At 41.4% G+C, this 27,786-nt stretch overlaps 1 protein-coding gene across 1 annotated transcript; it reads left to right on the forward strand.

Moving 5' to 3' along the window:
• Positions 1–3,608: 3,608 nt before the first annotated feature.
• On the forward strand, positions 3,609–23,250 carry RRP1B (ribosomal RNA processing 1B). Its single transcript, XM_062602567.1, has 16 exons — positions 3,609–3,836; positions 5,851–5,933; positions 6,870–6,927; positions 7,644–7,729; positions 9,218–9,279; positions 10,865–10,994; positions 12,441–12,505; positions 13,045–13,208; positions 13,780–13,874; positions 14,691–14,788; positions 15,288–15,307; positions 15,707–15,832; positions 16,641–17,383; positions 17,861–18,007; positions 18,722–18,788; positions 19,884–23,250. The coding sequence occupies exons 1-16, from the start codon at positions 3,704–3,706 to the stop codon at positions 20,072–20,074; spliced, it is 2,268 nt and encodes a 755-aa protein (XP_062458551.1). The 5' UTR covers positions 3,609–3,703; the 3' UTR covers positions 20,075–23,250.
• The last annotated feature ends 4,536 nt before the right edge of the window (positions 23,251–27,786 follow it).

Raw genomic sequence — 27,786 nt, forward strand, 5'->3', positions numbered from 1 at the left:
CTTGGGCAAAAACACTGCTATTACATCATTCCAGAAATTTGTAACCTTTTAAGAGAAGCCAGCTATCCAATAATAACTAAACCCAGAAGTCTCAGAGATGGACTCTTTATAAGCTAATTTTTTTCACACTCTGGCCTAAAGCACATCATACCACCTCTCTGTATTTGTTTCTTCAGCTAAAGTGTGTACAATGTACCTCAGAATGCTGTAAAAATTAGCATCCACATTTTAAAATGTCAGCAGCTAATGCATACGCCAAGCTATTGTTTCGAGACTGTTGTAAAGGATACAATAACTCAGTTTTTTAATTAACTCAAATATTTGCAAGATCTTCAATCACCTTACTAAATTACAACAGCTCTTTGACAGGAAATTGTATTTTTTCAATAGTCATCTTTTGTGAAGAACAAAAAATACCTGCAACTATTTGCAAGCCATTCCATGTAAAAGTAATTTAATCCCGAGTTAAAATAAAAAATATTTTACTAGCATACTCTTCTACCAAGCTATTGCTATAAAATAACTTTAATTCCATAGTCTAAGAGAATGTACATTAATTTTAAAATTATACAGAAATTTCTGTACCAAAAACCTTCTAAACTCCAATTTCTGATGTATATGCACATGCACACTGCTGTATCTTAATAAGGCTATCACATACACACAGACATAAGAAAGGTTTAACACCCTTTGCCTAAAAAAAAAAACATTAATCATCTGATATGCTTTCACAAAGCAAAACTGTCATATATCTTAGTACTGGTTTGCTCTGCACTGAGAAAAGTGCAGATAAAATTAGACCCTTTATATTTCCCACCTTATTCCAAATGAAAAGGGTACTACATAACACAAGAAACTATCTGCTACAGCTAGAAAACATGCCATCCCCACAGCCTTCTGCTGCACATCCAGCTGCACAAGACAAATAGAGGTCATTATCACTGGTACAGACAACGCTACCCTTGTATTTCTGTCCTTTCCAACCATTTCCTGTGATTCTCTCTTCTCCCTTACTTCCTCACGTTAACCATTTCCTTCTGAGTTTTGCTTTCTACTCTGTTTTTCCCTAGCTGTCTTCCAAACCCAGTTTCAGCTTTCCTGGTTCAGAGGCATCAGAGCTGCAATAAAGGTACAGACAAAAGATCTTGCTTTTAACTTTGCTTGTTTGCACTTACCTGCATTTACAAAGTGCTTATGGCAAAGTTAGTACAGCCAAGTACCACCACATTACATGATTCAAGAAAAATAAAACTGATGTAGGTCTCATGGAAGTATGTAATAAGCACATGGCAGGAGGACTCCTACAGAGGAATACCATGCGCATGTCAGCAAACTGGAAGGAGAGAGACACAGTGCAGTATTGCTCAAACCCATGGAGCACAATTTGGTATGGGCATAAAAATAGCCCTGTTCACTAGCAGAAGCTAAATTCAAATAAAACACACTGCTGAAATACCGGGATTGAGAATAAAATATACAGTAAGGAGAAAATTATCATTTAAGGTTCCACTGTAAATGCAGATCTTTGCAATACTGCAGTTCCAGCAACCAAGTTTCATTTTCCCTGCTTAAGCAGATACTCAACATCCCTCCCCACTATAATAGTATGTGAAAAGCAAATACAGACCATGGAGAACAGTAGTTTTCTGTCTAGCCCCTTACAGTAACGGCATGTTGTAGGATCTCCTACATGTAGGAAATCTGACTTCAGTCCTTATAGACCTCTTGCACAATGGTCAGGTTATGTACCTTAGCTCACAACCTGCATCATCTGCATATCCCCCTGCCCTGCCTGGCAGGGGGCTGAACAGGGCAAAGACCCCAGCTGGCAATGAACGCAGAATGGTTTAGGTTGGAAGGGACCATAAACCTCGTCTAGTTTCAACACCCCTGCCATGGGGGACACCTTCTACTACACCAGGTTCCTCAACCCCCTGTCCAGCCTGGCCTTAAACACTGCCAGTGATGGGGCATCCACAACTGCCTGAGACAACCTGCGCCAGGGTTTCACCACCTTCACAGTAAGGAATTTCTTCATTATAGTTAATCTAAACCTCCTTTCCTTCAACTCGAATTTCTTACCTCCTCTCCTGTCACTACATGCCCTTCTAAAAAGTCCTTCTCCAGGTTTCTTGTTGGCCCCTTTAGTATTGGAAAACTGCTCTAAGGTCTCCCCAACACCGTCTCTTCTCCAGGCTGAAGCCCAACTCTTTCAACACCCAGCAGAGAATCACAACCAGCCCAGGGTAACTGTCCCTCTTCTACACAGTACCATCACATTCCCCCCTTACTGGAACGAGGGGAAGGTATAAGCCAACGCTGTGGGCAGGAGCCCATCCAAGCACCCACCGCAGCTCCCGACGGTGATTCCCAGAGACCGAGCTACTGCCTGCCTCGCACTACCAGCTCCACAGCACTGGCTCTGCCGGCCAGCGCACGTTCCCCTTCAGAGCTCCACCGCGCAGCTCCCGCCATCGTCCCTCACGGTCCACCAGGCCGGGCCGACCTCCGCGGCAGGGCCTCCCCCGGACCGGACCGGACGGGACCGGACGGGACCGGACGCGACCCTGGGGCGGCGCCAGGGAAGGGTCGGTGCGCGGACCGCGCGCTCTACCTGCGCGTCGCTCACGAAGGCAGCGTGGCACCACATCGCGCCAACACCTGCCGCCACCCTGGCGCGAAGAATGAAGGCGGGAAGGGCGCGGCCCTGACGTCACGCCACGCCGCTGACCCCGCACCTCGCCTTAGCCCCGCCCTCCCTCCCCGGTGTGAGGGGGGGACCTGGGGCTAGGGTCCATCCTAACCCTGGGCACCGGGATCATTGGGGCAGTTTGTTGGAGATTGAGTGGAAAGCAGCTCAGGTGAGAAGGACCTGGCAGTATTGGTGGGTGACAAGTTGACTATGGGCCGGCAGTGTGCCCCTGCAGCCAGGAGGGACAATAGCATCCTTGGGTGCATCGGTAGGAGTGTTGCCAGCAGGGCGAGGGAGGTGATCCTCTCCCTTTACGTGACCCTGGTGAGGCCACATCTGGAGAACTGTGTTCAGTGCTGGGCTCCTCAGTCCTACTGCTGGAGCTACTGGAGAGGGAGGGTCCAGCAGAGGCCACAAGGATGATCAGGGGTCTGGAGCATCTTTCTTGGGAGGAGAGACTGTGGGAGCCTGGCCTGTTTAGTCTAGAGAAGAACAGACTAAGAGGGGGTCTTATCTCAAAGGTGGGTGCCACGAGAATGGTGTCAGACTCGTTTCAGTGGTGCCCAGTGACAGGACAAGGAGCAATGGCCATAAACTAAAACACAAGAAGTTTCATCTCAACAAGAGGAAGAGCTTCTTTATGTTGAGGGTGGCAGAGCACTGGGACAGGTGCCCAGGGTGGTCGTGGAGTCTCCCTCTCTGGAGACATTGAGGGCCCGCCTGGACACGTTCCTGTGTCACCTGCTCTGGGTGGCCCTGCCTTGGCAGGGCTTGGACCAGATGATCTCCAGAGGTCCTTTACAACACTAGCGGTTCGGATTGGCTCCTGTGCGCCTGTCACGCCTCAGCCACGCGATGAAGCCGCCCTCGTCCGCCGCGTGATGACGGCGCAAACGGGCGACGGGGCTATGGGTGACGCTATCAGACGGCGCCCTGAGCGGTTGTGCGCGGCGCGGACGGGACGGCCCGACCGGGACGGGACGGGACGGGGCCGGGGGACAGGGATTGGCCATGGCTCCCGCCGCCGTGCAGCCGCCCGAGATCCAGTTCGCTCAGCGGCTGGCAGCAAACGAGAAGCGCATCCGGGACCGTGCCCTGAAGAAGCTGCGGGGCTACATCAGCGTCCGGACCCAGCGCGCAGCCGGTAGGGCCCGGCGGGGTCGGGCGGCGTGGTCCGGCATGGCCGGGCCTGGGGGCGGTGGGGCAGATGGGGACCGCAGTGGCGGGGCCCGGGCGGGGCTGTGCCGGTGCCGTCAGGGACGCGGCACGCGTGGAACGGCGGCCCTGCAGGTTGGCGGGGGGTGGGGAAGCACGTGGAGCGGAGAGCGGGTTCCCGCCGCCTGTATCGCGGCCTGAGCCCTCATTGACGGGCCGCCACCTGTGGGGTCTTCAGAGGAGTTTTGGGGTTTCGTTTTGGTTTGGGGGACGGTAATTTTTTACGCATTTTTCATTAGAGGAAGTATTTGTCTCGGTGACACCGCAAGCGCCGCACGCTGCCAGCAGCCCTTACGGCAGCCAAGGGCTTTGAGGATACACGCCCATGAAGTTTCCTCTTGGTGGCCGCGGGCAGGCCGGGGCCCAACACCGGTTCAGGGGGCTGGAGGACTCGGGATGGGGTGGGTTTTGCTGGCGCCATTAACGTTGCCGGGATCGATGCAGTGTAGCTCATGCACTCTCCTTCCCAGGAACAGAATCTAAATGCACTGAGCTGGTACAGACTGAACCCAGCCCAGTACATAGAGCATAGGGTTTTATTTTTTGCGATGCTGCATGGTGAGGTGGTGACTGCCTGTTTCTGTGACTGATATTGAGGAGCATTGTAGGGAATTGAGAAAAGCCCAGGAGTGTTTCGGCATTTGTACAATTGCAGTCAGTTTGCTGTTACCTGTTCAGATTATCTGAGTAACCCATTACTTCCACGTTCATGGTATGAAAAGGTTTTCTCTAAAGTTTATTATCCTACTTGGAGCTGTGTATTGTCACCTTAGAACCAAGAGTCCAGTGCATGGAGACTTCAGTGGTGTACCTGGAGACAGCTAGTGTCTAGGCCTCTCTGAAGCTGCCTGCACCAGAAGGTGCCTCCTGTGCACCCTCTCCTTATGGACACTGGTTGTAGGAGACTTATGAATCGTAGCAATGTGTGAATGCATGGATCTAGTTCAGTAAACCTTCCTGTTGGAGTGATAAGGAGCACAATACAGAGATGTCCAAGCGATTCTGTGATGTTTCTGCACTGCTTTTTTGAGCATGCTATATTGCAAGCTGGACATAACATGGGAGGAGAAACTGGTCATGAGCATTTGCAGGGTACTGTGACTGACCCTAGTAAACATTCCTGCAACATTTGAGAAATGTATGGAGGTTTATGCATGCACACTCCTTTGGGTTTGAAGAAGCCAGTCTAAACTTGGCGCCCCAAGAGCTAAACTGAAACTGGAATGCTGGTGAAACCCAAGTTAATTCCTTGAAAAGATGCTGGGAAATAGATGTTGTCTCTTCCCTTTACCCTCTTCCCTTTCCAAATAGTATTTAATCCATTAGCAACATTTGACAGAAGGAAGAGCACATAAGAACAGGGTCAAGCCAGAGAGCCAAATACCCCATTATCCCATTTCTGACAGTCACTATAGATCTAGGGGTTGCTTGGGGACTAATAAGAGCAAGTGAGCGTGCATTGTATTCTTCCCAGAATTTTCTGAGCCTCCAGCTATTTTTAGCTCTGGGGGCTTCCTAAGCTGGACATGGCTTCTGTGTATTCAGTAGTGCTCTGTGCTTCTCTCATTGCAAAGTGCAGATTCCTTTAGGTTTGTGGAAGTAGCCTACCAGATGAACAGGAATGCTCTGAGGGAAAGGGTTGCAGGTTAAGCTGATGCCTTGAGATAATAGAAAATAACCACAGGGAAATTGTCAGTTGGGATGTGAACCTTTTGCATATTGCAGTCAGCCCACTGTGAAGTGCAAGTGAGTAGGAAAAAAGGGTGACTAATTTCCAGAGCTCTTCGATTTACTTACCGTTACATACTATTCAGGCTAATAGTATCAAAACAAAGGTTGACTTCTCTGGACTTGGAGAAAAAGCTGCATAAAAATACTTTGGTGGAAATGTGGGTTTGGTTTTGGTTTTCTTTTTCGTTTTCATTCTGACTTCTTTACTGTAGGTGGCTTCAGTCAGGAAGAACTGCTAAAAATATGGAAGGGCCTGTTCTATTGTATGTGGATGCAGGATAAACCTCTGCTACAGGTATAGTAACTGGTTTTATATTTACTTGTGCGGGTCTTTTCTGAAATACACATTAGGCAAATACTAATTAAGAATAGTGAAAATTACCTTAGTGAGTTTTACTCATACTTCTTACCCTGCTGCCCTTAATTGGCATGTGCAGGAGAGGTGACTGTACCTGCGTGATCCTCACCACATGGACAGAATAAATGGCATCATGTTTGGAGTCACCTTCTGAATGGCAGGTGTAGCTGTTCACCTTCCAAAACCAGAACTGAAATATGTACCATTGTCAAGTACATTGATCTGGTGGAAATAAAGCAGTGATGGCAGGTTGCCTTTATTTGCAACTACAGTGTATGTGCAACCTTTGGTTAGCCTAGTTTGAAAGTGTCATACTTCCTTTTCTTTGTTAGTTTGGTAGCACTTCCTCTCCACTACTCCAGCTTTGTCTCCAAGACTGACTTTAGTAAACTACCAGCAGTTTTTCTCTCTACTTTAAAAAAATACCAGTTTTGGAGTCCCAGATCTTGGTCGCCTCCCTTCACCAGTTTTCAAATCACTTGTCTGTTTGCATGAATGTGGTTTATCTTGCACACAGGACAAAGACCTCCACCTAAAATTACGCTATATGAAAAGAGTACCCCTGAAGTTTTACATTATTTGCTAATTCAAGCACATGGGTTTTTTCTCCTCCTAATTTAATTTAGTTTGCTGTCAAAAAGATGATTTATGCAGAGATGTGGCGAAATAAACAGGGTTTGGTACCCCTGAATCTTCACTTACAACAGACTTAATCTCTGTGGGATAACTGCAGTACTAAAGTAGCTGTTACGAGAATATTTTTCATTTTGAAGGATGTTTCATGATATTCATACTTCTCGCTGGTTTCTGGTTGCATGTTTAGTGAGACCAAGCTCTGAAATGTGCTATACTAAATGTGTTTATTTACTTTAGGAGGAACTTGCAAACAATATCTCACAGCTTATCCATGCAATTGAGAATACAGAGACTCGTAAGTACTATTTCATTATCTGATGCTTTTTAAAGAACTTTCATCTTGGATGATTTTGAGGCTGTTATCACAGTACCAGAGTAGAGACAGCCAGATACAGGTGCTGCTTTGGTCTTTTTTGTCTTTGCTTTTTGTCCAGCTGGTATGTGTGATTGCATTAAGAGAAGCATGAGATGCAATTTGTTTGTGGTTGTTGCGGGAGAAGAGTTATATCTCCAGGGTGATAAAGATGAGACTTTGCAGGGTGCGTAGCAAAGCAAACTTGTCCCCTTACTTTGCCATTCTACATAGACTTATTTGTTGTGTGTATTGCCTACTCAAACCCAACTATGTTTTGTGAGCTATTATGCACCTAGTGCTCAAAATGCACTTGAAATAGAGCGTTCAGTCAATACGAAAACTTGCACAGGTAGAAATGAGTGCAGAATGTATGTTTTTACTTGTGCATATACAACACAAAATCGATACAAAGCTAGTCCTGTGATTACGTATCTTTAAAAGTAGCTGTGTGCCTTTCCTTATGTTCTGAAGTATAATTGACATGTCCTTGTACCTGTCTCAAGCATGTCTTTCCAGAGCATATCCTTGTCACTAGTCAAATCCCTTGGGAAATGCATCCCTTTCTCACATTAAAGTAATTTCTTGAGATTCTTTTAGGTTAGCAAAATAAACCATTGTGCCAGACATGCAGGGATTTTTTCCTTACTCTTTCACAGGACGCCTGTTCATTCAGACATTTTGGCAAACTATGAACCGTGAATGGAATGGGATAGACAGTCTGCGTCTTGATAAGTACTATATGGTAATTCTCCCTTGTAGCTCTTTTCGGCAAGAAAAGGTGTAGCCATGGTGGGCTGAAAGGCTGCTTTATGTACATGCATTTATGTACACTGGAAGAGAAGAAAAGTGATCATTTTCTTTATGCATTGCAAGAGATACTTGTTTTAAGGCTTTCACTCACCACTGCAAATCTAAAGCTGATAATGGTATATGTCATGCTGCAAGTGCTTTCATAGAATAACTTGGTTGCCTTTCTTTATAATATAGTGATGTTTCTCATTTATTTCTATACAGACTATCAGTACAGTCTCAGAGGATGCTGCAACCACACCAGTTATTTAGATCAGACTTTTTTATTACTGTTAATAAATTAGTTTTCACTAGAACCCAAACTTTCTACCACCAAAGTATCCACTGTCATACATTCAGCTATCAGAATTCTTTCTATAGGAAACACTGTATTAAGAAAAAAACACAGTAAAATCGGTGAGAGAAGAATCCTAAAGACCTACTTTTGTAAACTAAAAAGTCACATTAATTTATTTGAAAAAAGTTAACTGCAGGCACATTCACTGCTGGTTTTTGTTTCTCAATGAATTATTTTTGGCCCGGTGGGCCCATGACACTTAAGGCCATCAGGGCAGAAATGCAACATACAGATGGGCTCGTGATCAAGGGGTGGACTTAACAACGGACACTATTGCCCAGGTTATTCATGACTGTGAAACGTGCTGCAATTAAACAAGGCAAGCGGTTAAAGCCTCTTTGGTATGGAGGACGATGGTTGAAGTACAAATATGGAGAGGCCTCACAGGTTGATTATATCACACTGCCACCAACCCGCCAAGGCAAGCGCCATGTGCTTACCATGGTGGATGGCTGGAAACATATGCTGTGCCCCATGCCACTGCCTGGAATTCTATCCTGGGGCTTGAGGAACAGATTTTGTGACGACATGGTACCCCAGAGAGAATTGAATCAGACAATGGGGCTCATTTCCAGAACAACCTTATAGACACTTAGGCCAAAGAGCATGGCATTGAGTGGGTAATTGCATCCCCTACCATGTGTGGAAATCAGGTCTTTCAGTAAGTGAAGTGTTTTGAGCCAGTTCAGTGTAGCTATTCTACATATGGCTGTCTCTTAGTGCAAGTTTCAAGTAAATAAAGTTATTCTTACCACCTGTCCCATATTATTGTCTCTGGTTTAAGCTGTGGGGTTTTTTTTAGATTTGGTAGCACTTAATGAAGAAATCAGGGTGATGGTGCAAGACAAAGCTGTACAGTAGAAATGGTCATGAATTTTTCTGGACTTAGGGTATGAAAATAGTTTAATGTCTTTTGAGCTTCACAGCATCCTTCTGTTGCTTGACGTGATAGACGAGTCTCTCAAAATATTCATATCAGGAAGTTTTCCCCCTTGTGCTACAACGAGGTTTACTAAGTAGTCTAGTCATGTTAGAGTAACTCCTTAATTTTCATGAACATATAACATATTTTGTACTTTGCAGCTAATGCGTAAGATTTTGAGGCAGTCCTTTGAAGTGCTGAAAAGAAATGAATGGGATGAAAGGTAAGCAGATTTCTGAATCTAGTTGCATCATAAAGAAGTTGCCCAATTTACCTTTATCAAATATATTTTCATTTAATAGATCCTTTTTCTCCATAGATGGCATTGTTGTGAAGTCTTAGACTAAAGGCTTATTTGTTCTCCAGATCACTTACGATAGGTAGTTTAGAAACAAAATTAGGTGTTACTCTTCATTAAGTTAAATACACTCTGCGATCAATAACTGACATTCACCTAAGCCATTTGGTGCATGTTTCACAGAAACAGATTGGAGAAAGTAATTCATGTATGCTTATGCAAAACCTAAACATAGGAGTTTGTCGTCTGGTATTCCAAGCAATCATGAAATCTGAGGGCTCCAGATGTTTCATGGAGGTTGTTAGATCTGACTGATTTAGTGAGGATAGCTATCAGTGGAATATCACCTGGGCCTTCGGCCTCCCTTTTTCCAGCTTCACTGGAAAGATGGCCTGGAGGCCCTTCACCAGCAGAGACCACAATATGGAAAGAGAAGATCATGATTCCTTTCTTTGCAGAATGAGGCAGGTCAGGAGCTGCCTTTCCCTCCTAGGTGAGCCTAGAAGCTGCCTAGCATGTCTTCCATTTCCCTTTTCTTTTAAAATGCTTTTGAAGAAAGGAGTTTTAAAGTAAAACTGAAATAATCTTTATGCTTTTGGAATGCTTTAAATTCTCTTTGGAACTGAAAGCATGTCTTCTGGGCAAAATTTCAGGAGGTCCCACAGAAGGGTGGGGAGAAGCATGGAATAGCCAAAGCTTCACTTTGCTGAAAGATAACAAGGATAGGCCTCAGGAGAAAAAAAAAGAAAAAAGTCCCAACTGCTGCTTAAATGCAGCAATGACAGCACGTCTCTGATCCATGGACTCCGTCAGTATTTGTTAGTACTCCAGAAGTCAGTAACTGAACAGAGCCACAGCTGAACTTGTAGGCAGCTCAGTCTTTTCTGGCTTGAGCTATGGAGATAATTTTTTTATGCCTAGCTTAGCCCTTGATCTGTTCTTCAGCAAGTGTAATTGTTTCGCTGTAGGAGACAGTGGATAACATGCATTAAAGGAGGCAAAGTCTGCACAGTTAAAATGAGTTTGAGAAGGATCGGTGTTAAATTTAATCCTTGGGTGAGCATCAAAATGAATATCGTCTTTCTTCAAAAATGGAAGGTTATGAGGTGTAGCCCATTAGGGATGGATGAACTTGACAGCTGTCTCTTCAGAACAAATGGCAGAATTCCATCCTCCTACCCGTCAATCATACGGCATTTACACCTCAGTCCAAATTGGATATGAATTTTAAAACAGTGATTTTCACCAAACTGTGTCGAGTGGATTGTCTGATGCTACAAAATCATCTAGACTTTAAAGAACTTTATTATGGATGGATTGTTTTTAAAAGTTTGCTTTAAGATGTGGAAATTTGCCACTGGATTTCTTTTTTATGAGTGTTGGATAATCATCTTAGAACTGATAAAACTGACTGAAGTTTATTTTCAAAGCAAATAGGACGTGAGCAATTAAATATGAATATCATGGTTTTTTCTCCTTTTTTTTTTTTTTTGCCTTTTTTTTCCCCTAGTCTAATGGAACTATTCCTGCAGCTACAAATAAAAGAAGTTATGGATCCTGACAACAATGCTCCCACTGGGATAAAGTTACATTTCATCGATATCTATCTGGATGAATTGGCTAAAGTTGGTGCAAAGGAGGTTAGAAAATATGTTGTCATTTCCTTTCTGATGAATGTTGACTGTGGCATGCAACATTTTAGAAGAAATACAATTTTTAGATTCTGTAAGTTTTTAAGTTTTAAATGTATCAAAGCAACATTGACTAAGTGTGAAGAAGCGACTTATTACAATTTATGCATTTACTTTTATTCATAGTGTACAGTGTGAATATAGTTCCTGAGAACTCTCCTGAGTTCCTGTTATAGTGCTCCAAATTAAGGTCAGAAATAGCAACAGAAAAGTCAGACTATTTTCATTTGTTTGTTTCAAGAGAAAGGATTTAACATTTTTTCCCTTGTGTGAACATGTTTGGGAGTCTTTGCTTTTGCAAAAACTGACATAAGGCCTGCTCTTGGCTGATTGTGTAACACCTAATAGTGGAAGAAAGTGTGCTTTCAAAGTTGTCTAGTAATTTGCATATTGTCGGCTTCAAATCTTGTTGGCTGTGCACTGAGCAATTTTCCCTCTGCATCCAGTTGTTCATTTTGCTAATGACGACTTTCTCTGCTGTATACTGTGGTTTCAGTTGCCCTTAATTTTGGTTGATGTTACTGTGATGCAGGGTTTTGCAGCAACTGAAAGCCTGTTAACTGCAGCTGTCGCTGCTGAGCTTCCTCCGGTTTCTTCTGTTACTCCGCTAGGGCGAGCTACCGCTGCCCCACACTTCATTCCAGGCTTCTGCTCATTTACCTCCTCTTGTTTCTGGCATCTGATGCATCTCCTTGCAATGGACGAAGCTGTTTGCAATTTTCCATGTGTATCCCTTGCAGCCAGTATCAAAAGCAGTCCTGCCTGCAGCTTTCGTGGTTCTGGATTGTGGAGTGTGAGGGAGAAGATGTCTGCACAAGAGAAGTGCTTGCACTTGGAGCCCTAATAATGTATGCAGCTCCACAGGCACAAAATTGGGGTTGAGTCAGTCACGGAATGCATGGGGAATTTAGTCTTTTGACTATTTGAAATCACAGCTGATACTCATGAATTGAGTTTAGGGAAGGACTTTTGTCTTTAGTGCTGCTGTAGCTGACAGTATTTTGGCGCACACAGTCCAGTTAAGAGAAGCCCAGATCTTATTCATGTTTGCTACAGGCATTCTTTGTGATAGCTCACAAAATTACTTAAGTTTTCTCTGCCTCATATTTCCATATCTAAAATAAGAAGCTTTGTTGTATTTCTATGCTCAGTAGATTCTGAAAAGCAGTCAACATTTTTATAATGCTTCCGGGGAGTATGTGGAAGTTAGTGGTAGCAGTGATAACAAGAACTTTCACTGGATACTTTTGTCAGTTGGAAGTAAATAGGATGCTGAAAGACTTTGACTTAACTTCTTGAAGAAGATCTCCCTACACCAAACAAACATTCAAGGAATTTGAGTGTACACATACAGTATTTACTATACTCTTTTTTTTTTTCTTTTGAATCATACAGCTCACAGCAGACCAGAATCTGAAGTTCATTGAACCTTTCTGCAAAATTGCTGCCAAATCAAAGGAGTAAGTTTCATGAAAACATAAATATTTTTCTTAAGAATTGAGAAATTCTGCGTGTACACATGTTAGTAAGTGCATCAAAGAAGAGTCATAGTATAACTTCAGAATGTGGAGAAAGAATGATATTTTGCTAACGATGTGCTTAGACATTTGAAGATAACTTGCATTTATCAAAGCTATAAATAATCTTCATGGATTTATAAGAACTGTATTGATCTCGGTTGGTTTTGTCTGGCTATTTTTTATTAAACATGCATAGATCAGCTGAGCTGTTTAGATTCTTCTTTAGATTGTTGCTGTGTAATATAGCACAGCATGTAAACACAGTGAAATTTGAGGGGGAAGTGTTGGCAGGACACTGTTTGGATTAAAGGACATTTAGGAAGTAACAGGTTCACTTTACTCATCTGGAGAGCTATATGCTCTTCCATGTTTTTTACTCATTTTCCCTGTGTCCCTCAAATTTCTGTTTCTTCATGTGAGAGGGGAGGTTGTGTATGCTTTTGCCTTTCAACTCTCATTGCTGCTCTCTTGTAACGCAGTCGATGTGTGCTGCATGCCATAGCCACTGGTATCTTTGAGATCATTGTGGATCAGTCCCCCTATGCCATCGAGGACCTGATGAAAGAACTGGAGAACAACAGTGATGAGGAGGATGTGTCTGAAGAAGACAAACAGGAAAATGAAGAGATGCTTAAAACCAAAGGTGAGATGGAAGTTCTAAATTGCCTTAGTAACACTTGCTAGGATTTAAATATCTGTTTCTTAAAAATACATTTATGCTCTGAACCAGTCTGGAAAATACATTTATGCTCTGAACCAGGTGGAACATGTCACAAAAATCAGTGTTCTTTGTATTTCTGCAAGAGTGCTAGGTGGTAACCTAGTGTGACTGGCTCTTGGATATCCATAACATTTTTGAAGAAGACGAGATTTTGGTGTTCTGTGGAAGTTTTAAATAAAAATTAATAATAATAAAAGAAGCTGAGCAGGAAAATTTTCCATTCAGATACACTCTGGTGCAGAGGGAATTTTTTAAAAGGCGCTTAGATAATGCCACAGTTGTGTGTTGCATAATGGTGACATAAAATAGTTGAATCAGTCCAGACTTCATAAGATCACATGAAGAAAAATGCACCTGCTATTCTGTCTGTTAGAGAAGTGCTTGCTGTCTTGGTTTGACAAAGTGATACCAAGTTCAACTGTTCTGTTAATGAAGCAGCCATCTCAAGCTATCTCAAACCACTAATACTCAGTTGTTTTTTTTTTTATAATAGCAGACAGATGTTTGTCAAGAAAATCAGCACAGAGCTCTGAAAAAACAGAGGATATTAATGAAAATACAGGTGGTGGTATTGGGACTGTTCTTCAGGTTTGTGGCTTGTTTGCTCTGTTACGGATACTCCCCCTCTGTTTTCTTTTTTCCCACCCCTTTCAAGAGGTACAGAAGTAAAGGGTGTTAATCAGATAAACATGTTACAAAATTCTAATCTTCTTCTGCTTTAGTGTAAGGTGTTATTTATGTAACAGGTGTACTCTTGAATAGTTTATAAGAAAAAAATCCATGTCTAAATTCTGAATTCTTCTTCCCTCTCTCCCACACCTTCTTCTTTCCAATCCTCCCTTCCTGTTTCAAGAGTTCAAAAATGTATGGTAAAATCCAAGTTACTGTGGGTGTTGAAGGAGTCTACATAAGTTTCATTGACTATAAGAGAGAGGGTAACGTGATGCAGTCAGGTTTTTTTTAGACCCATTTCCAGTGCAGTGTAATGTTTTTGACAGACCCACCCATCAAATACACATGCAGGTACCTTCAGATACCTTCATGCATCTGTGTCTTTCAAGCAAGAATTAGGACATGACACATTTTAATTCTGATATTTACCTAAATATTTGATGGAGTTCTGAAGTTGGTTGGCTTCTCTCATGTAAGAATGAAGGTTAGGAACATTTGAGAAAGTGATACACTGAGTTCAGCTGTTCTGTTAATGAAGCAACCATCTGTAAAAGTCAGTATACATGTGTGAAAGGGGTGTAAATATCAACAGAGAAAAAGTATTTGGGGTTTAAAGGAAGTGGCTGTTTAAAGGATGTGTAACACTACTTGAAGTGTTGATACCATGAGTTGCAGTGGGTTATCTTCCATGAGTAAGCTAAGAAAAGCTGTATCACACTTTCCTCCCAACAGTTTGATTACAGAGCTGTTGCTGACAAACTCTTTGAATTGGCGAGCAAGAAAAATACACCTTCCCTTAACAGAAAGCGTCTGTACAAGCTGGTCAAAAAGTGAGTTCTGTTGAAATACACCTTGCATGTGCCACCTTGTCTTAAACAACCTTTACTTTGCTTTCTCTCCACCCTCACTTGTCCCTGTGATAGTATCACTAGAGCAGCCTTGGCTCACAGCCCTGAGTAACATGCATAAGGTGCCTGAAGCCTGTGCTACTGTTACTCCATGGTACTAGACAACTGCAGCTACCTGAGGTGTATCTACATTGGGCGGATTTGGACTGCAGGATTGCGTGTGATGGGAGACATATTACAGAAAAGGGAAAGTTAAATTGCTGTTTTCTCAGTACTTTCAGTGATTTGGTTTAAGTTTGTGGATTTCTGAGGCATATCTCTTCTGGGATAAGCTCTTTGTAACTTCCTGTGCAAAATATGTTGTTCCTCTTCTGACAAAACCATAATAAGTACAGTGACACTATGTTGCTTGTGTTGTTATTGGTACTAAACCAATAATGCTGATTTGTTTTTCCTTCTCGCCTTTCCTCCCCACCTCCAGGTTCCAGGACTTAGCAGAAGGTAAGGGCCTGAGCAGCATACAGAGACAGTAGTCTCTTTTCATTAAAGGATATATAATGAATCCTTTTTTTTTTTCCCTTTTTTTTTTTTAATTTGTATTTCAAGAATGATTTTGGAGGCTTTGTGGATTTTTGAAATCTCATTAAGACACATTGCATGGTTTTGCTGAGATGGCTAAATCCCCTTCACAATTTGAGCAATACTTTACTTTGTCCTTAAAACAAAGATTATTATTTTCACTTAAACGAATAGGTATCACTCATTATTTTCTTTTGGGTTGAGAGGCAACAAGCAGTTTTGATTTTCTTTCATTGGAAGTTATGCTGTATATGAACAGCGTAAGTGTTCACAGAAATAGAACTATTGGTTTTCAGATACCTTATCCTTCCTCCTCGACAGGAATCTTCCCTCAAGATTTTCCTGAAGATGTTTCTACAGATGAAGATGATGATGAATTCAGCAGGAGAAGGCGAAAGAAAAAAGCTGTCAAGCCTTGGAAGGAAAACAAGATGGAAAAAGTAAAAGGTAAGGCAGGATCAACCTTTGGAAGAGGCACAGCCTGCATTCACTCGTGTAATTTGGCAAAGTATCAGATACAAGCTATTCTGAAGAAGACAAACCTGTTGTTCAGGATGTGCTGATTTGTGTCATGTTGTGATGAAGGTTAAATGTGAAATCAAGGTCTCTTTGAAAATAGTGGGCGTTTTGTTAACAATTTTGAGGTAAGCATTACGTCAATTTTAATCAAAAGCAGAAAGGAAGCAGTTTGCATTGCTCTGTTGAGCAGTTCCATTTATTGCAGGAGAACAGAAACACATTCATCTTCTTAAAATAGGATGATTGTTAGAGTGTAGGAATTTGGGGCTGTTTCTGGAAAGGTGAAGAGTTACTAAGAACCAAGTACAAGTATCTCTAGCATTATGGCTTGTATTGACGTGTCACAAGCCAAATCATACCCAAATATATCTTACTAAACTACTGAACCCCTGAGCTGCCCTTCTGATGGTCTTAACAGATGGGAGTAACCACTATTTTCTAGCAATATGGCTATACAAAGTAGGGTTACCTCAAGAAATAGCTTAGATGTTAGCTCTGCTAAAGCAAGATGGGCAAAATATTAATTAGGCCAGATGTCAGAGGACTGCAGTGTCCTGAACAGCTGTAATAATAAAACACTGAAACACTTGTGCTGGCTGGTAGGAGGAAACTGGTACACCTGTTTTAGAAGAAAAGAAATTTTTTTAAAAAGGGGAAAAAATAGAATAAAATTCAGTTGTTGCATCTTTGTGTTTCGCATCTGTCTCATATGGCATTCTTTTTGGGATGGATTTAGAGGATGAGCAAGAGATATCAAGTCTGAAGGAGGCACCAGTACCCCAGAAGAAGAGGAAAAAAAGGAAGAAGAAGGACAGCCTAAGTGCTGATTCTGTAACAGCTGATGCAAATTGTGAGGAGGGAACAGCTGAAACATCTGGAACTAATGTTTGTAGCCAGGGAAGAGTGCCAGAAAATAATAAGGAAAGAAAGAAAAAGAAATTGCTAGTAAATGAGGCAAATGAGACCACAAATGTAGCAACTGACACCAGAGAAAATCACAATGTCTCTGTGCAAAACAGCTTAACTGACTCAGAACAGAGTAAAAAGAGTCAGTTGAAGAAAATGAATCCAAAAGTGCAAAATGTTCCTGTAAAACCAGCATGTCAGGACGGACCAGCTAATGCCAGTGAGGCAGAGGACGTCAGCCCATCTGTCACACTGTTAATTCCTAAGGTTGTGAAAAAGAAACAGAAAGGTGAGGCTGTCTTGGTGAATAGGGATACGCTTTTGCAACAGAACAACATGAAATCCAACAAGGAGGGCTTGCTGGGGACCCCCACTGGAGATGCAGACTCTGAATTTGTACTGGCCAGAAAGGTCAAATTGAAGACGAAGACAAAGGTAGTTGGTTTGGAAGGGATGAAAGTTTCCAGCCAGAAAGCAGCAACCTCGAAAAAGAAGAGAAGAGTAAAAGAGGTCCTAAACTCTGTCGAAGCCAATGGAGTTCTGGAAACTGCATGCAAGAAAAGCAGGCAAGGGGTATGTATATCTCACGCTTTCCTCTGCTGTTCTTTTGTTCATGAACTGTCAGGCTCATTTTTAGCTTTTTGAGTGTGGGGCTTCATGGGCAGGCTGCATGTTGATGTCACCATGCATTGTCACCAAAAGAACTCAATTCTCCAGAAATCCTCCTCCACTGCCTTGTTCTTATGCCCTCCAGTGCAATGACACTAAAGCATATGCCAGCTACACAGCTGAAATAACTTGTCTGCACTCTGATGAGCCAGGGAAATGTATTGCAAATTCTTCCTTCTTTGCTTTGCAGTGACTTTTCTATTTCTGTGTAGAGCTTGCCTTAAACTTCTGTTTTCAGTCATGCTAACTGCAAAATTTATTTACTGCAAAATATTTACTGAAGCCACATATGATAAGCTCTGAGCACTGATCGCTGTACTGGGTATAGTTAACTACAGTACTTTTGTACTGACAGCATTTTTTCCTTACTCTCCTTTACAGGAAAGCAGTGTTGCTCTCTCATCATTAAAGAAAAAGAAAGCAAAACCAGGAAGTGATTTTGTAAAATTTGAAAAAACAATATTGCCAAAGGCAGTATTCCTCAGGAAAGCAAGAATCGCCATCTCTTCCACCAGGGCACCCATACAGGTAATGTGATCACACAGGTGGCAGCTGAGTCTGGCACAGGTCTCTTCCCAAGCCACCAGTCCCAGCAAACGGCATGACCTCCTTTTTACTGTCTTTTCCACTCTGAGTTAGTTTCCTAACACGGGCAGATAAAACTGGAAATGCTGTTGCATTTCCTTGTAGACAGTCACACATAGCTCCAGAGTTTCAGAAAATGAGGGGAAGGCATTTTTAAATCTCTTACTTCCTTCCCCTGTTTTCAAAAATGCCTTCTTGCTGAAAGGACCCCATTCTGAACCTGCTCATTTCACAGGAAGCAAAAGCAAAAACTGACTTTCAGTCTTGCTAAGGGACTTTGAGCCACAAGGGACTTTCTTCCCATATTTGGAGGCTGGCAACAGTATAGGGCTTCAAAATACTGCCCTCTTTTCTAAACCTTTTAAACACATAATATCTTTTCAGACCCTCTTTGCACTTGTGCAGTGGGGCCAGTGTATTTAATACACATGTATCTTCATGTTGTTGAATCATGTAATGACATTAAGGAGAGTATGTGATTTCTGTATAAATGGAATATGTTTGCTTTTGGCTGGAAAAGCAGTACTGTCTTAGCAGGGTCAGTGCTAGATGACTGGGGGAGTTTTAAATAAAATGAAGGAATTGTAGGCTGCTTTGCATTGGTTTTGTTAGGGTGCAGGTAATCATCTTCTTTCATGTCTGTATTTTGCTTTACAGCTGAACAAGCTGCAGTCGTCCAGCTCCAAAAGAGTCACATTTGGCTTGAATAAGAATATGACTGCTGGTGAGTCTAACACATCTGTGTGTCTCCACAATCTCTCTTGTAGCTGATGAAGGGGGAAGCTGTATGCACAGCTATATTCCTCACCTCTCTAGAACAGGATGATTCTGATCCTTTTTTGCCTCAATATTTGTATACAGCTTATAAATCATCCTTCAGTTCCTGTCCAGAGGAGATGGTAAAGTGAGGACGTTTGGACCAACAACTAGACTGGGCATGATTCCAGGGTGCTGCATTACAGACTTGTAGAAAACAGGGATAGAAAACAGTGCAGCAGAGTAATAGACCCATCTACTTGAGCTGCCTGTTCTGCAGGGCTCCTCCTAGGGAAACACATGCACTTCACAGTCTTAATTGCTTACTTCTGTTTCCCAAGACAAAGGTTCTGATATGCTGATAAGCTCAGGATGTGTAATAGTAATGTTTAAGTTTTGTCTTGGCTGCCTGTGGGTTTATTAAAGGCAACGAGTAGATAAAGTCACTTCTTGTCTGGATCCCACATGTAAGCGGAAGTGTCTTCCCTGTTAAATAAATGTCTTGCTCAATAGCATAAAAGTTTATGCCATGTATTCATTTAGCTATTTTTCTTTTAACTTTCTAAGGTGTGCTATAGGCCAAGTTCAAATGGAGAGCAGCGTGTTTAGATATATGACTTAATATAACATAGCTGCACGAATTCAAAACTGCCTGTCTGCCAGCAGAAAGGGGATAACCAAGAATCTGTAGAGCAGTGCTGTTTAGCAGTCAGAGAAGAGATACTTCTTAATCCATTGTCATCTTTTAAACTCAAGTGCAGTGTTCTTCACGATAGCTGTAAAACTTGTTTCTGAAGAGTAGTCCCAGACTCTCCAGTGGTCTGAAACCATGGGGAATGGTTCACAGCCTCTTGCAACAGACCCCGTTCTCAAAGGCAGTCTGCTAAGAGGTGTACTTCACCACCATTTCTCCATTTTTTTTTGCTGTCTTAGGCTTCTGATCCTTATTGATGGACTTGAAGATCTCAGGCAGACTTCCAGGGTTGGGCAGTTCCACTTGATTGATGGGCCCGGTTATTCCAGGAGTCGCATTTCTTTTAACTTGTTGCTTGTTTTTCAACAGAATTTAAAAAGACTGACAAAAGCATATTAGTGAGCCCAGAAGGACCCTCCCGTGTGGCTTTCAATCCTGAACAGAAACCCCGTCATGGGGTGCTGAAGTCACCCGCAGGCACTCCAGCAGGAGAGCCTCAAGTGAAGAAACCATTTACTGTATCGGCTAAGAAAAGACCAACTGCTATGGACATATTTTAGACCAACAGATGTGGCCTACTTTTGTACAGGGCATTTTGCTAACCTAGAATGCTAGTATGGAAGTATTTTGAACTTCTTTATTTTTTTAAGTTAATACAAATTGTATATACAAAATTCTGATTGTGACCTGGGTCATTGCTGTTTTGACATCACTTCAGCTGTATCTTGGAATACTTGTTTTGTCTATTTACAGAAAAGAAACAAAACCCAGTCTCTGGTCAGGATTGGTCTACAGAAAATGTGGTCTCTGCCCATGTAATTTCCAAGAGACTTGTTCATTTAATTAAGGAATGTTCAGGGTTTTATTGTTCCAGTGACGGGGGTTTTTTTCAGCCAGTTTAAGAAAACTTGCACTTCATGCTATTAAATTGTCTTTCATTGGATGGGGTTGAAGAGGGAAAAAGACAATGTAATTTTACTCCTACTCATGTATTTTAAAATTTTGCCCCACCGTTTTCCATGTGTTGCCCTTGGCATCCTGTTAATTCTTCTGGAAGTAATGATTACCTCAAGTCTCTGTTTAATAACAGTTGGATATGGGAGCTTTACAGATAGTAAGCAAGCTCTCCCTTCCCTAGGATAAGAAATGTCTCGCTGCTCAAGCGGTCACTGTTGTAAATAAACCTTCACAGCTGGTTGCCTGCTGCATAGGGAGCAGTCACCACATTATTTTCAGTAACATAAGTGCCAAAGCTGGCTTACACTTGACATATTGTAAGCTGGCTCCTTTTTACTGTAACCGAAGTAAAACTCTCACACAGGAGAAATTTTTTTGTTTCCAGGTCTTCCCACACCACCCCCACTGCTGTCTTTCCTGAAGGTCTGACAAGACTCCTAATTTTCTACTTTAGCAGCTGTTGTTACCACATGTTACCAAAACTCAGATCTCATTCAGTGAATGAACCTCTGATTGTACTGAAGTCAGCTAGATTGGTATAGTGTGTCTTTTGTTCAGACACACATCTCTAAAAGCTTCGGTGTCTCTCAGTACAGGGTAAAACTTTACAGCCTGGGCAGCTTGGTTTTGGTTTTGATGTACAACCAGAGTAATTCTTTCTGCAGCATTTCCTTGTGGTAGTTTTTTATTTGGATATTTTATTACTACAGTGCATGTTTTGTTTTTTCTTTGCTTCTCTGGTAAAGAATGAGGTATGTTTCTGTGAGAGACCATTAGTGTATTCTGAGGGGGAACTGTGAGGATGGAGAGAGCAAATGCAACTAAAATCATTTTTGATACCCCTGGAAAATTTGAAATCTTTATTTGGAAGTTTTGCTTATGTGAATGAGGCAGAGGCTTTGCAGCAGATCTCGGCGTTACAGCTCAGCTTCAGAGCACAACCTGGTGCCAGAGCAAAGCTATTAATGAAGCTTCCCACCAGATATTTCTGTGACCCTGTAAGAGACAGGCTTGCTTTGTTATCGTATCTTCCAATAACTGGTTAACATATAGCTGCTTCAGCCAGCAAAAGTAAATTTTGTGACATAATATATTTGCATACTTTAGCACTGCTTTTTACCAGTCTTTGACGCTAACTATCCTCTGCCAGATTACTCCTCATAAACAACTGGATTAAAACTGCTCTTTTGTAGCTCATCTAGAATTTCTTAAAAACACCCATGTACTTGCAGATTGCAGGTTGGTCTCAGTTGCTCAATTGTAATCTGTGCCAGTTCTTGCACTACTTTTGCAATGGTCCATGGTTTCTGATACCACCAGAAAGTCATTTTGCTCTTGTCTTTTCTCATTTAAAGTGAAGGACTCAATTTCATTTGGTTTTGTTTTAGTTTGCATTGGTTTGATTGATCAGTAAAGAGCTCTGGAGAATACATCTGATAAAATTAATAATACTTGCTGTTTGAACAATTATTGTTCATTTATGTTTTTAAAATATCTCATTGTATATTAGCATAACGGATTTCTTTGACAAGGCGATGGTAAGTAGGATTTAACAGACTGTTCAATATGTTGTAATGTTTATCTTGTACTGTGGGTGAGAAGTCTCTTGTGGAATATGCGTAAAAGCATTTGTATGTGCATGGTTGTTAATGCCATAGGTTGAAGATGCCACGTTATTCCAAGGGTACAGTTGCAATCAGAAGGTGGATCTGGGGTGCGCATTAAAATCCAGGATCAGGATGCACTGGGGTTTGGTTTTGGTTTTAATACGTATAACTTACTGTGAAAATGTATTTAAATGGTTGTCTGGATCTTTTTCTATTGGTTGTGGATCCACTGAACCTGTTGCTTGTCCAATTATTTTGTTGTCCACAGTGCTAAATGGAGAGGGCAGAAACGGCAGTCAGGTTTTTATCTCAAATTTTTGTGATGTGATTGCTTCTTGGGATTCATTCATAATCCATCTGTGCCATGAAACTGGTGGGATGTTTTGTAATTATACATATGTAGTACATAGTGTCTTCAGTGGTGTCAGGAATTTCATTCAGGGCAACTTTACCAACAAAACCCAAGCAGTGTCAATGCATTTAAATAGTTGTTGGGTTAATCAGTTACTGGGTTAAATATAATACATTACCCAAAATATTTGGTAGTGACAATTCCAATAAACATTGAAGACAAAAAGTCAAAAAAAGGAGAAAGGAATGTAACATCCAGGATATCCACTGCACAGACACAATGGTACTGTAAGGAGAGAATGTATCTATAGGAAAGGAGAAAAGAAAAACTGATCTGACCTGTTTGATGTCGCTTCATAGGTTTTTTCATAGTGTTATTCCAATCTAGAGCTGCTAATTATGGTCTGAGTCAAAGTCAGTGTGGAATACCTTTTAAAAAACAGTATTTTGTAATGATTGTCTCTACATTTTTGTTACGAATCTGATCAACTTTGTACTTACCAATCTCTAATAGTTTATAATCCTTTATAGCTTCAAGAGAGTGCAAAAGCACAAAAGGAATACAGCAAGGCAAAAAGTTGACATTATATTTAAATTATTGGGTATGCAGTATCTTTATATAGTCAAAGCTGTGTCACTTGGAAAGCAACAAATACCCTTTTTGTCATTTATTTCCTGTACTTAGACTTACAGGCAGAAAAAAAAAATTCCATGTGTCATTTTATGTACCTCTGCAATGGCGTTGTTAGTACAAACACAGTATAATGCTGTGAAGCATTACACCATTTAGTCTAGTCCAATAAACCATCTTTTTTTGTGGACACTGTATTTTTGGTAAATCCATAAATTCTCGTAAATTTAGGGGGTGGGAGATGGGAGGGTACCATTGTGGAGGGACACCTGAAAGTACAAAGGAAGTTGGTTTTGCATGCATGCATGTGCTCTCTCTTTTTTATTTTATTTTTGTTGTATAAATAACTGAAACTGATGGAGGCTCAGACACATCAGAAGTGGGTAAGGCTGAGACAGGGTATACCTGTTCATACACCTTGAGCTTCTGACTTCTGTAATTAGGCCATAGATAGAAAGAGTGCTCAGGAGAAACAAGTAGATCACACGCTGTCATTCCTTGACAATTAAAATTGGTAATTGAAGTGATAATGTGTCAGGATACCTACTTCAAAGGTATAATTGTGCACATGCCAAAGTAGGTAAGAGGTAGACACTCTGAAAGCTGTTTGCTCATTTGTTAGCAGCAGCATGCCATATGGAGTTACATATGTACAGGAACCCTGCATGGAGTGCTACGTCTCCATCTTGGGTACTGACAGGCCCTGAAACTACATAGGACCAATTAAAAAAATTAATCATGTTTTCTTGACAGGCACAGAATTTTCAGAAATACAAAAAAAAACAACTTTATTCAGACAAAGAAAAGTGACCTGTCCACAACAGTGGCACTAGTAAAATTGAACTTAAATCCTCGGGTAAAATGAAAACAGATTTCCTTCAGAACAAAATTCTGTAAAAGTGACATTCTTGTTACATCTTTAAAATCATTCACACATCTAAGTCCCTGCCCATGGTGGGGGGGGGTGAAACTAAATGGTCTTTAAGGTTCCTTCCAAACCAAACCATTCTGAGACTTACTCTGTTTCTAGGTGGTAGTATACGTTGACAGCATTGAAGGACATAATGAAAGCATACTAAATTAAACTAAGTGCTGCATGTGCTTTTATTATACATGGTGTCAGGTGGAAATCATTTGTAGTTCAGCCAGGGGAGCAAGATACTGCTTCCTGCCATACTTTAAGCCACCTTTATGCCACCTGAGGACCTTACTCTGCTGGAATACTGCGCAGAAAAACCTGTAGTGCCTGCCCTCAACTCCAGGGGATCACTAAGATTTGGTGTCCCTTGAGCTGCTTCATGGGCTCCAGGCAAGCAGGTTGGACCTGGATGGCCTTTTCAGTGATCCATACTGGCTGGTGTTTCCAAGAAAGCAGAAAATATCTGTCTACACAACAGTCTGCAAGGTAACACAAGCACATTTTACATTTTATTTTCACCTTACTTATCAAGGAGAAATGTAGTGCCTCTTATCATGATTAATTTAGATCTGTTGCAGAACCGAAAGTTGAACCATAGAAACCCTTTCTGGGAAAAAAAAACTAAAAGTATGTGGATTCTGTTACTTTAAAAAATATATTTTTGACAGAGAAAATTATTAACATGACCATTCTGTGATCTCTAAAGTAACTTCAGCATATTGGACCAGTCTGCTGTAATCAGGCATCTTTAATGACTGCATACAAGATTATATAAATTCCCACTCAGGTAAGAGAAGGGTTTGTGTAGTCATGCCAGCCAGAAAATGAGCTTTAAATCGTTCCTAGAGTTAGCTGTGTATTGTCTCCTTTTCAAGAGTTAACAAATAAGAACACTTACTAATAACATTCCTTTAGGATTTGTATGCCATTCTTATGAAATACTACATTGTTTTGGATGCAACAGCAGCAGACACTTGTCAAGTTCAGAGCTGTTTCAAAACAACTCCAATGGCTTCAGCACAAGGCTCCACATAGAATGTGTAACCCAGTGCTGTTACACAGTTCCTAGGCTAAACTGGTCCTTATTTACATTTCTCTTTCAGATATTTGTCTTGCATAATCAAAGTAAAGCCCTGTGAGGTTTGAATTCTGCTCACTGTGTGATGTTGACTGTGGGTACAAGTTCTGCAGTCTTGGAAACTGTCTACTGTTTGCATGCCTGCAATGTTTGTTGCTGAAAAGCTGCCGTCACTGTTTCTATGGTCCACCTTCCCTGAAGACTAACAAGACTAACATGATGGTGAATGTAATACTCAGCACAAAAATATGCGTACAAGGTCAGAAAGACAAAAAATTAAAACGAGGGAAAAAGACTGAAACTGGAGTTCAAGATCTTAATGGCCAAAAGGCCAGACTCTTCCCTGAAATCCAGTGAGATTTCTGGGTGTATGATTTCTTAGAATCTCCATCTGCTGTTGAAAGCTTTAGTTTCATGAAGGCTTGGTCAGGCTTCAGCCTGGACCCTTCTCTGTGATCTTGCTCAGAGGAGGATACCATACTAAAATATCTGAGAGGAAATTTTGCTCTTTACGAACTAGGGGGGAATGTGGAGAGAAACCTTGATTAAATCCTACTTCTCTGAGACATATTTGTGAAATACGTGGAAGTGCCAGAGTTAGGATCTCCAGGGAAGTGAATTCCACAGTCAGTTGAGGGAGCATATCTTATTCCAGTTTTGACCCGTGTTTTTGTAGGCTTTGTAGTATGGTAAACATCTGAGAGACATCTGCTATAAAATGAAGGCTGAAACCATAAACACTTGCATAATCCAATAATGTGTACTTGCCACAGCAGAGTATTGCCACGGCATAAGTTTGTTTCTGAAAAGAAATTTAAGTCTTTCCCTGTCATTAATCCTTTTGAAAGGAAGAACAGGAATCATTCGTTAGGTCTGTACTGCCTTCAAATAGAATGACAGCAGAAAATGCCCACTGTTTTTTCCTTAGAAATCCACTCAGAAGCCCTTTTTGGCCAGAGGGGAAGAAATTACTGTTTGATGTTCTCAAGCTGCAAAATTGGCCATTTGAGGGTCTGAACTCCCAACACAGTTGCTTATCAAGAGTAGGAAGTATTGTATTGCATTGTAACATCAGGCACAGGAGTTTGCAGTTGACACTGTTTAGGACTTGCATATGATGCTGACATTTTTACTGATTATTTCTAACCAGCTGTGGACAATGATGTTAACTGGCTAAGGAACTTACCATTCCTGCTGATAATAACAGGCAGCTCACTTATCTGCCAGGACCAGATGGCAACTTTTAGGTTTTTCCTATTTATCTCATGCAATCTTCATACCCTTTCTGTATCAGTTTAGCTGATTTAAAGGTTGTTGGTTGTCCTGGAGAAAAATTTTTGCTATAGAACCTACCAATATCCTGCTGGATGTTTTTCACTATGTTGTGATGGTAAGTTCTAGCAAACTTTGGATCACTCTGAAATTCCTGATGAAAATTTGGTATGAAATCCTGGTCCCACTAATGTCTGCTAATTTTAGCCTGTATTTTTGTAATAAGAAGGAAAGACCAGAAGACCTTCAGAACCACATAGGTTAGCTGTTGCTACTAGTCCCAGTGATCAAAGCTACAAACAGTGGAAAGAATTGTCCCTTAATAACACAGACAAAAGCAAGAACAAATCAGAAAGGAATTTCCAGCCTTGAACCCAGCTAACATCTTTCAGACTCCTGAAATCTGTCCTCCATTATCACTATTTTGCTAACTAGTGAAATCATGCTAACTGGAAAAATTAAGTAGTTTGTTCCTAATTTACTGTATTTCATGCAGATGTTTAAAGGTTAATTTAAAGTAGAATTTTTTTTGTAACCACTGAAGGAAAAGCACAACACGAAATTACCATTACCCAGGTAACAGGACTAGAAATAGATGTGGTATTAGTCAACTTAGCATGTACACCCTGCAGCTTGAACTCAAATGCAAATCTGTTCTGTTCTGAGCACAGCAGTGGCCTGACTTCCCACTGCTTTGTGTGCACATTTCCTCAGGGAATAAGCTGTGTAGGTTTGCCAAGCTATATCCCTCAGCAGTGGGAGCTGAAGCAAGTGACTCATGACTGCAAGATGACAGCATGTGATGCAAGACATGCACAGGACAAATTGCTGAGAGATGCAGTTCATGACTGAGAGGTTTATTCCCACTGCCAGGAAAGTCCTTGTTCTTTTCCAGCTGTTACCATGTTTTATAAAACAAATACATATCATGTGGCATTTCTGATCCAAAATGTCTATCAAGCAATTTTCAAGGTTAAATATTAAAAACCAGGCACAGAAATGTCTATGAAGTCAGAATACTAAAAGCAACAAAGTAACACAGATTTCTTCACTCTTTCCCCCAAGTGCCGTAAAAATGAAGCACAAGCAAAATGAAAATATTTGTATGCCTTTCTCTAAAGCTGTTATCATGATCACATGCCACGTCATACTATATTGCACTGTAACTGCTTGCATCTCCTGTCTCTTTGTCTGCCAGAGGTTCGGTCTGCTGCTCAAAACGCATTGGTTGGTAGAGGCTCTGCTGCCTCTTTAATGCTGGTGAATGGTTATTCAAGGATAAAAAAGGGTAACTGAGATTAAACTCCTGATAATAAAGAGGTTCTCCAATATTAGGCAGTAGCCACTAAGTGCAATAGGACTGGATGCTGAGGGTGCAAGCATTAGCATTCAGCACAAAACTGCAAGCTGATCCTAAGCACTGCAGCTCCCTTAGCCTACCAAAGGAGGCCTTCTGC

The sequence above is a fragment of the Pezoporus occidentalis genome, unplaced genomic scaffold (assembly GCF_034315485.1).
Source record: "Pezoporus occidentalis ecotype Australia unplaced genomic scaffold, CSIRO_AGI_Poc_V1 ctg77, whole genome shotgun sequence".
NCBI lineage: Eukaryota > Metazoa > Chordata > Aves > Psittaciformes > Psittacidae > Pezoporus > Pezoporus occidentalis.

What these genes read in the sequence shown, in the direction of transcription:
- RRP1B (XM_062602567.1), top strand. Translation starts at nt 3,704, where the DNA reads ATGGCTCCCGCCGCCGTGCAGCCGCCCGAGATCCAGTTCGCTCAGCGG. An exon ending in ATTGCTGCCAAATCAAAGGA is followed by an intron (nt 12,506 to 13,044) that starts GTAAGTTTCATG and finishes CTTGTAACGCAG; the next exon opens with TCGATGTGTGCTGCATGCCA. An exon ending in GTTCCAGGACTTAGCAGAAG is followed by an intron (nt 15,308 to 15,706) that starts GTAAGGGCCTGA and finishes CCTCCTCGACAG; the next exon opens with GAATCTTCCCTCAAGATTTT.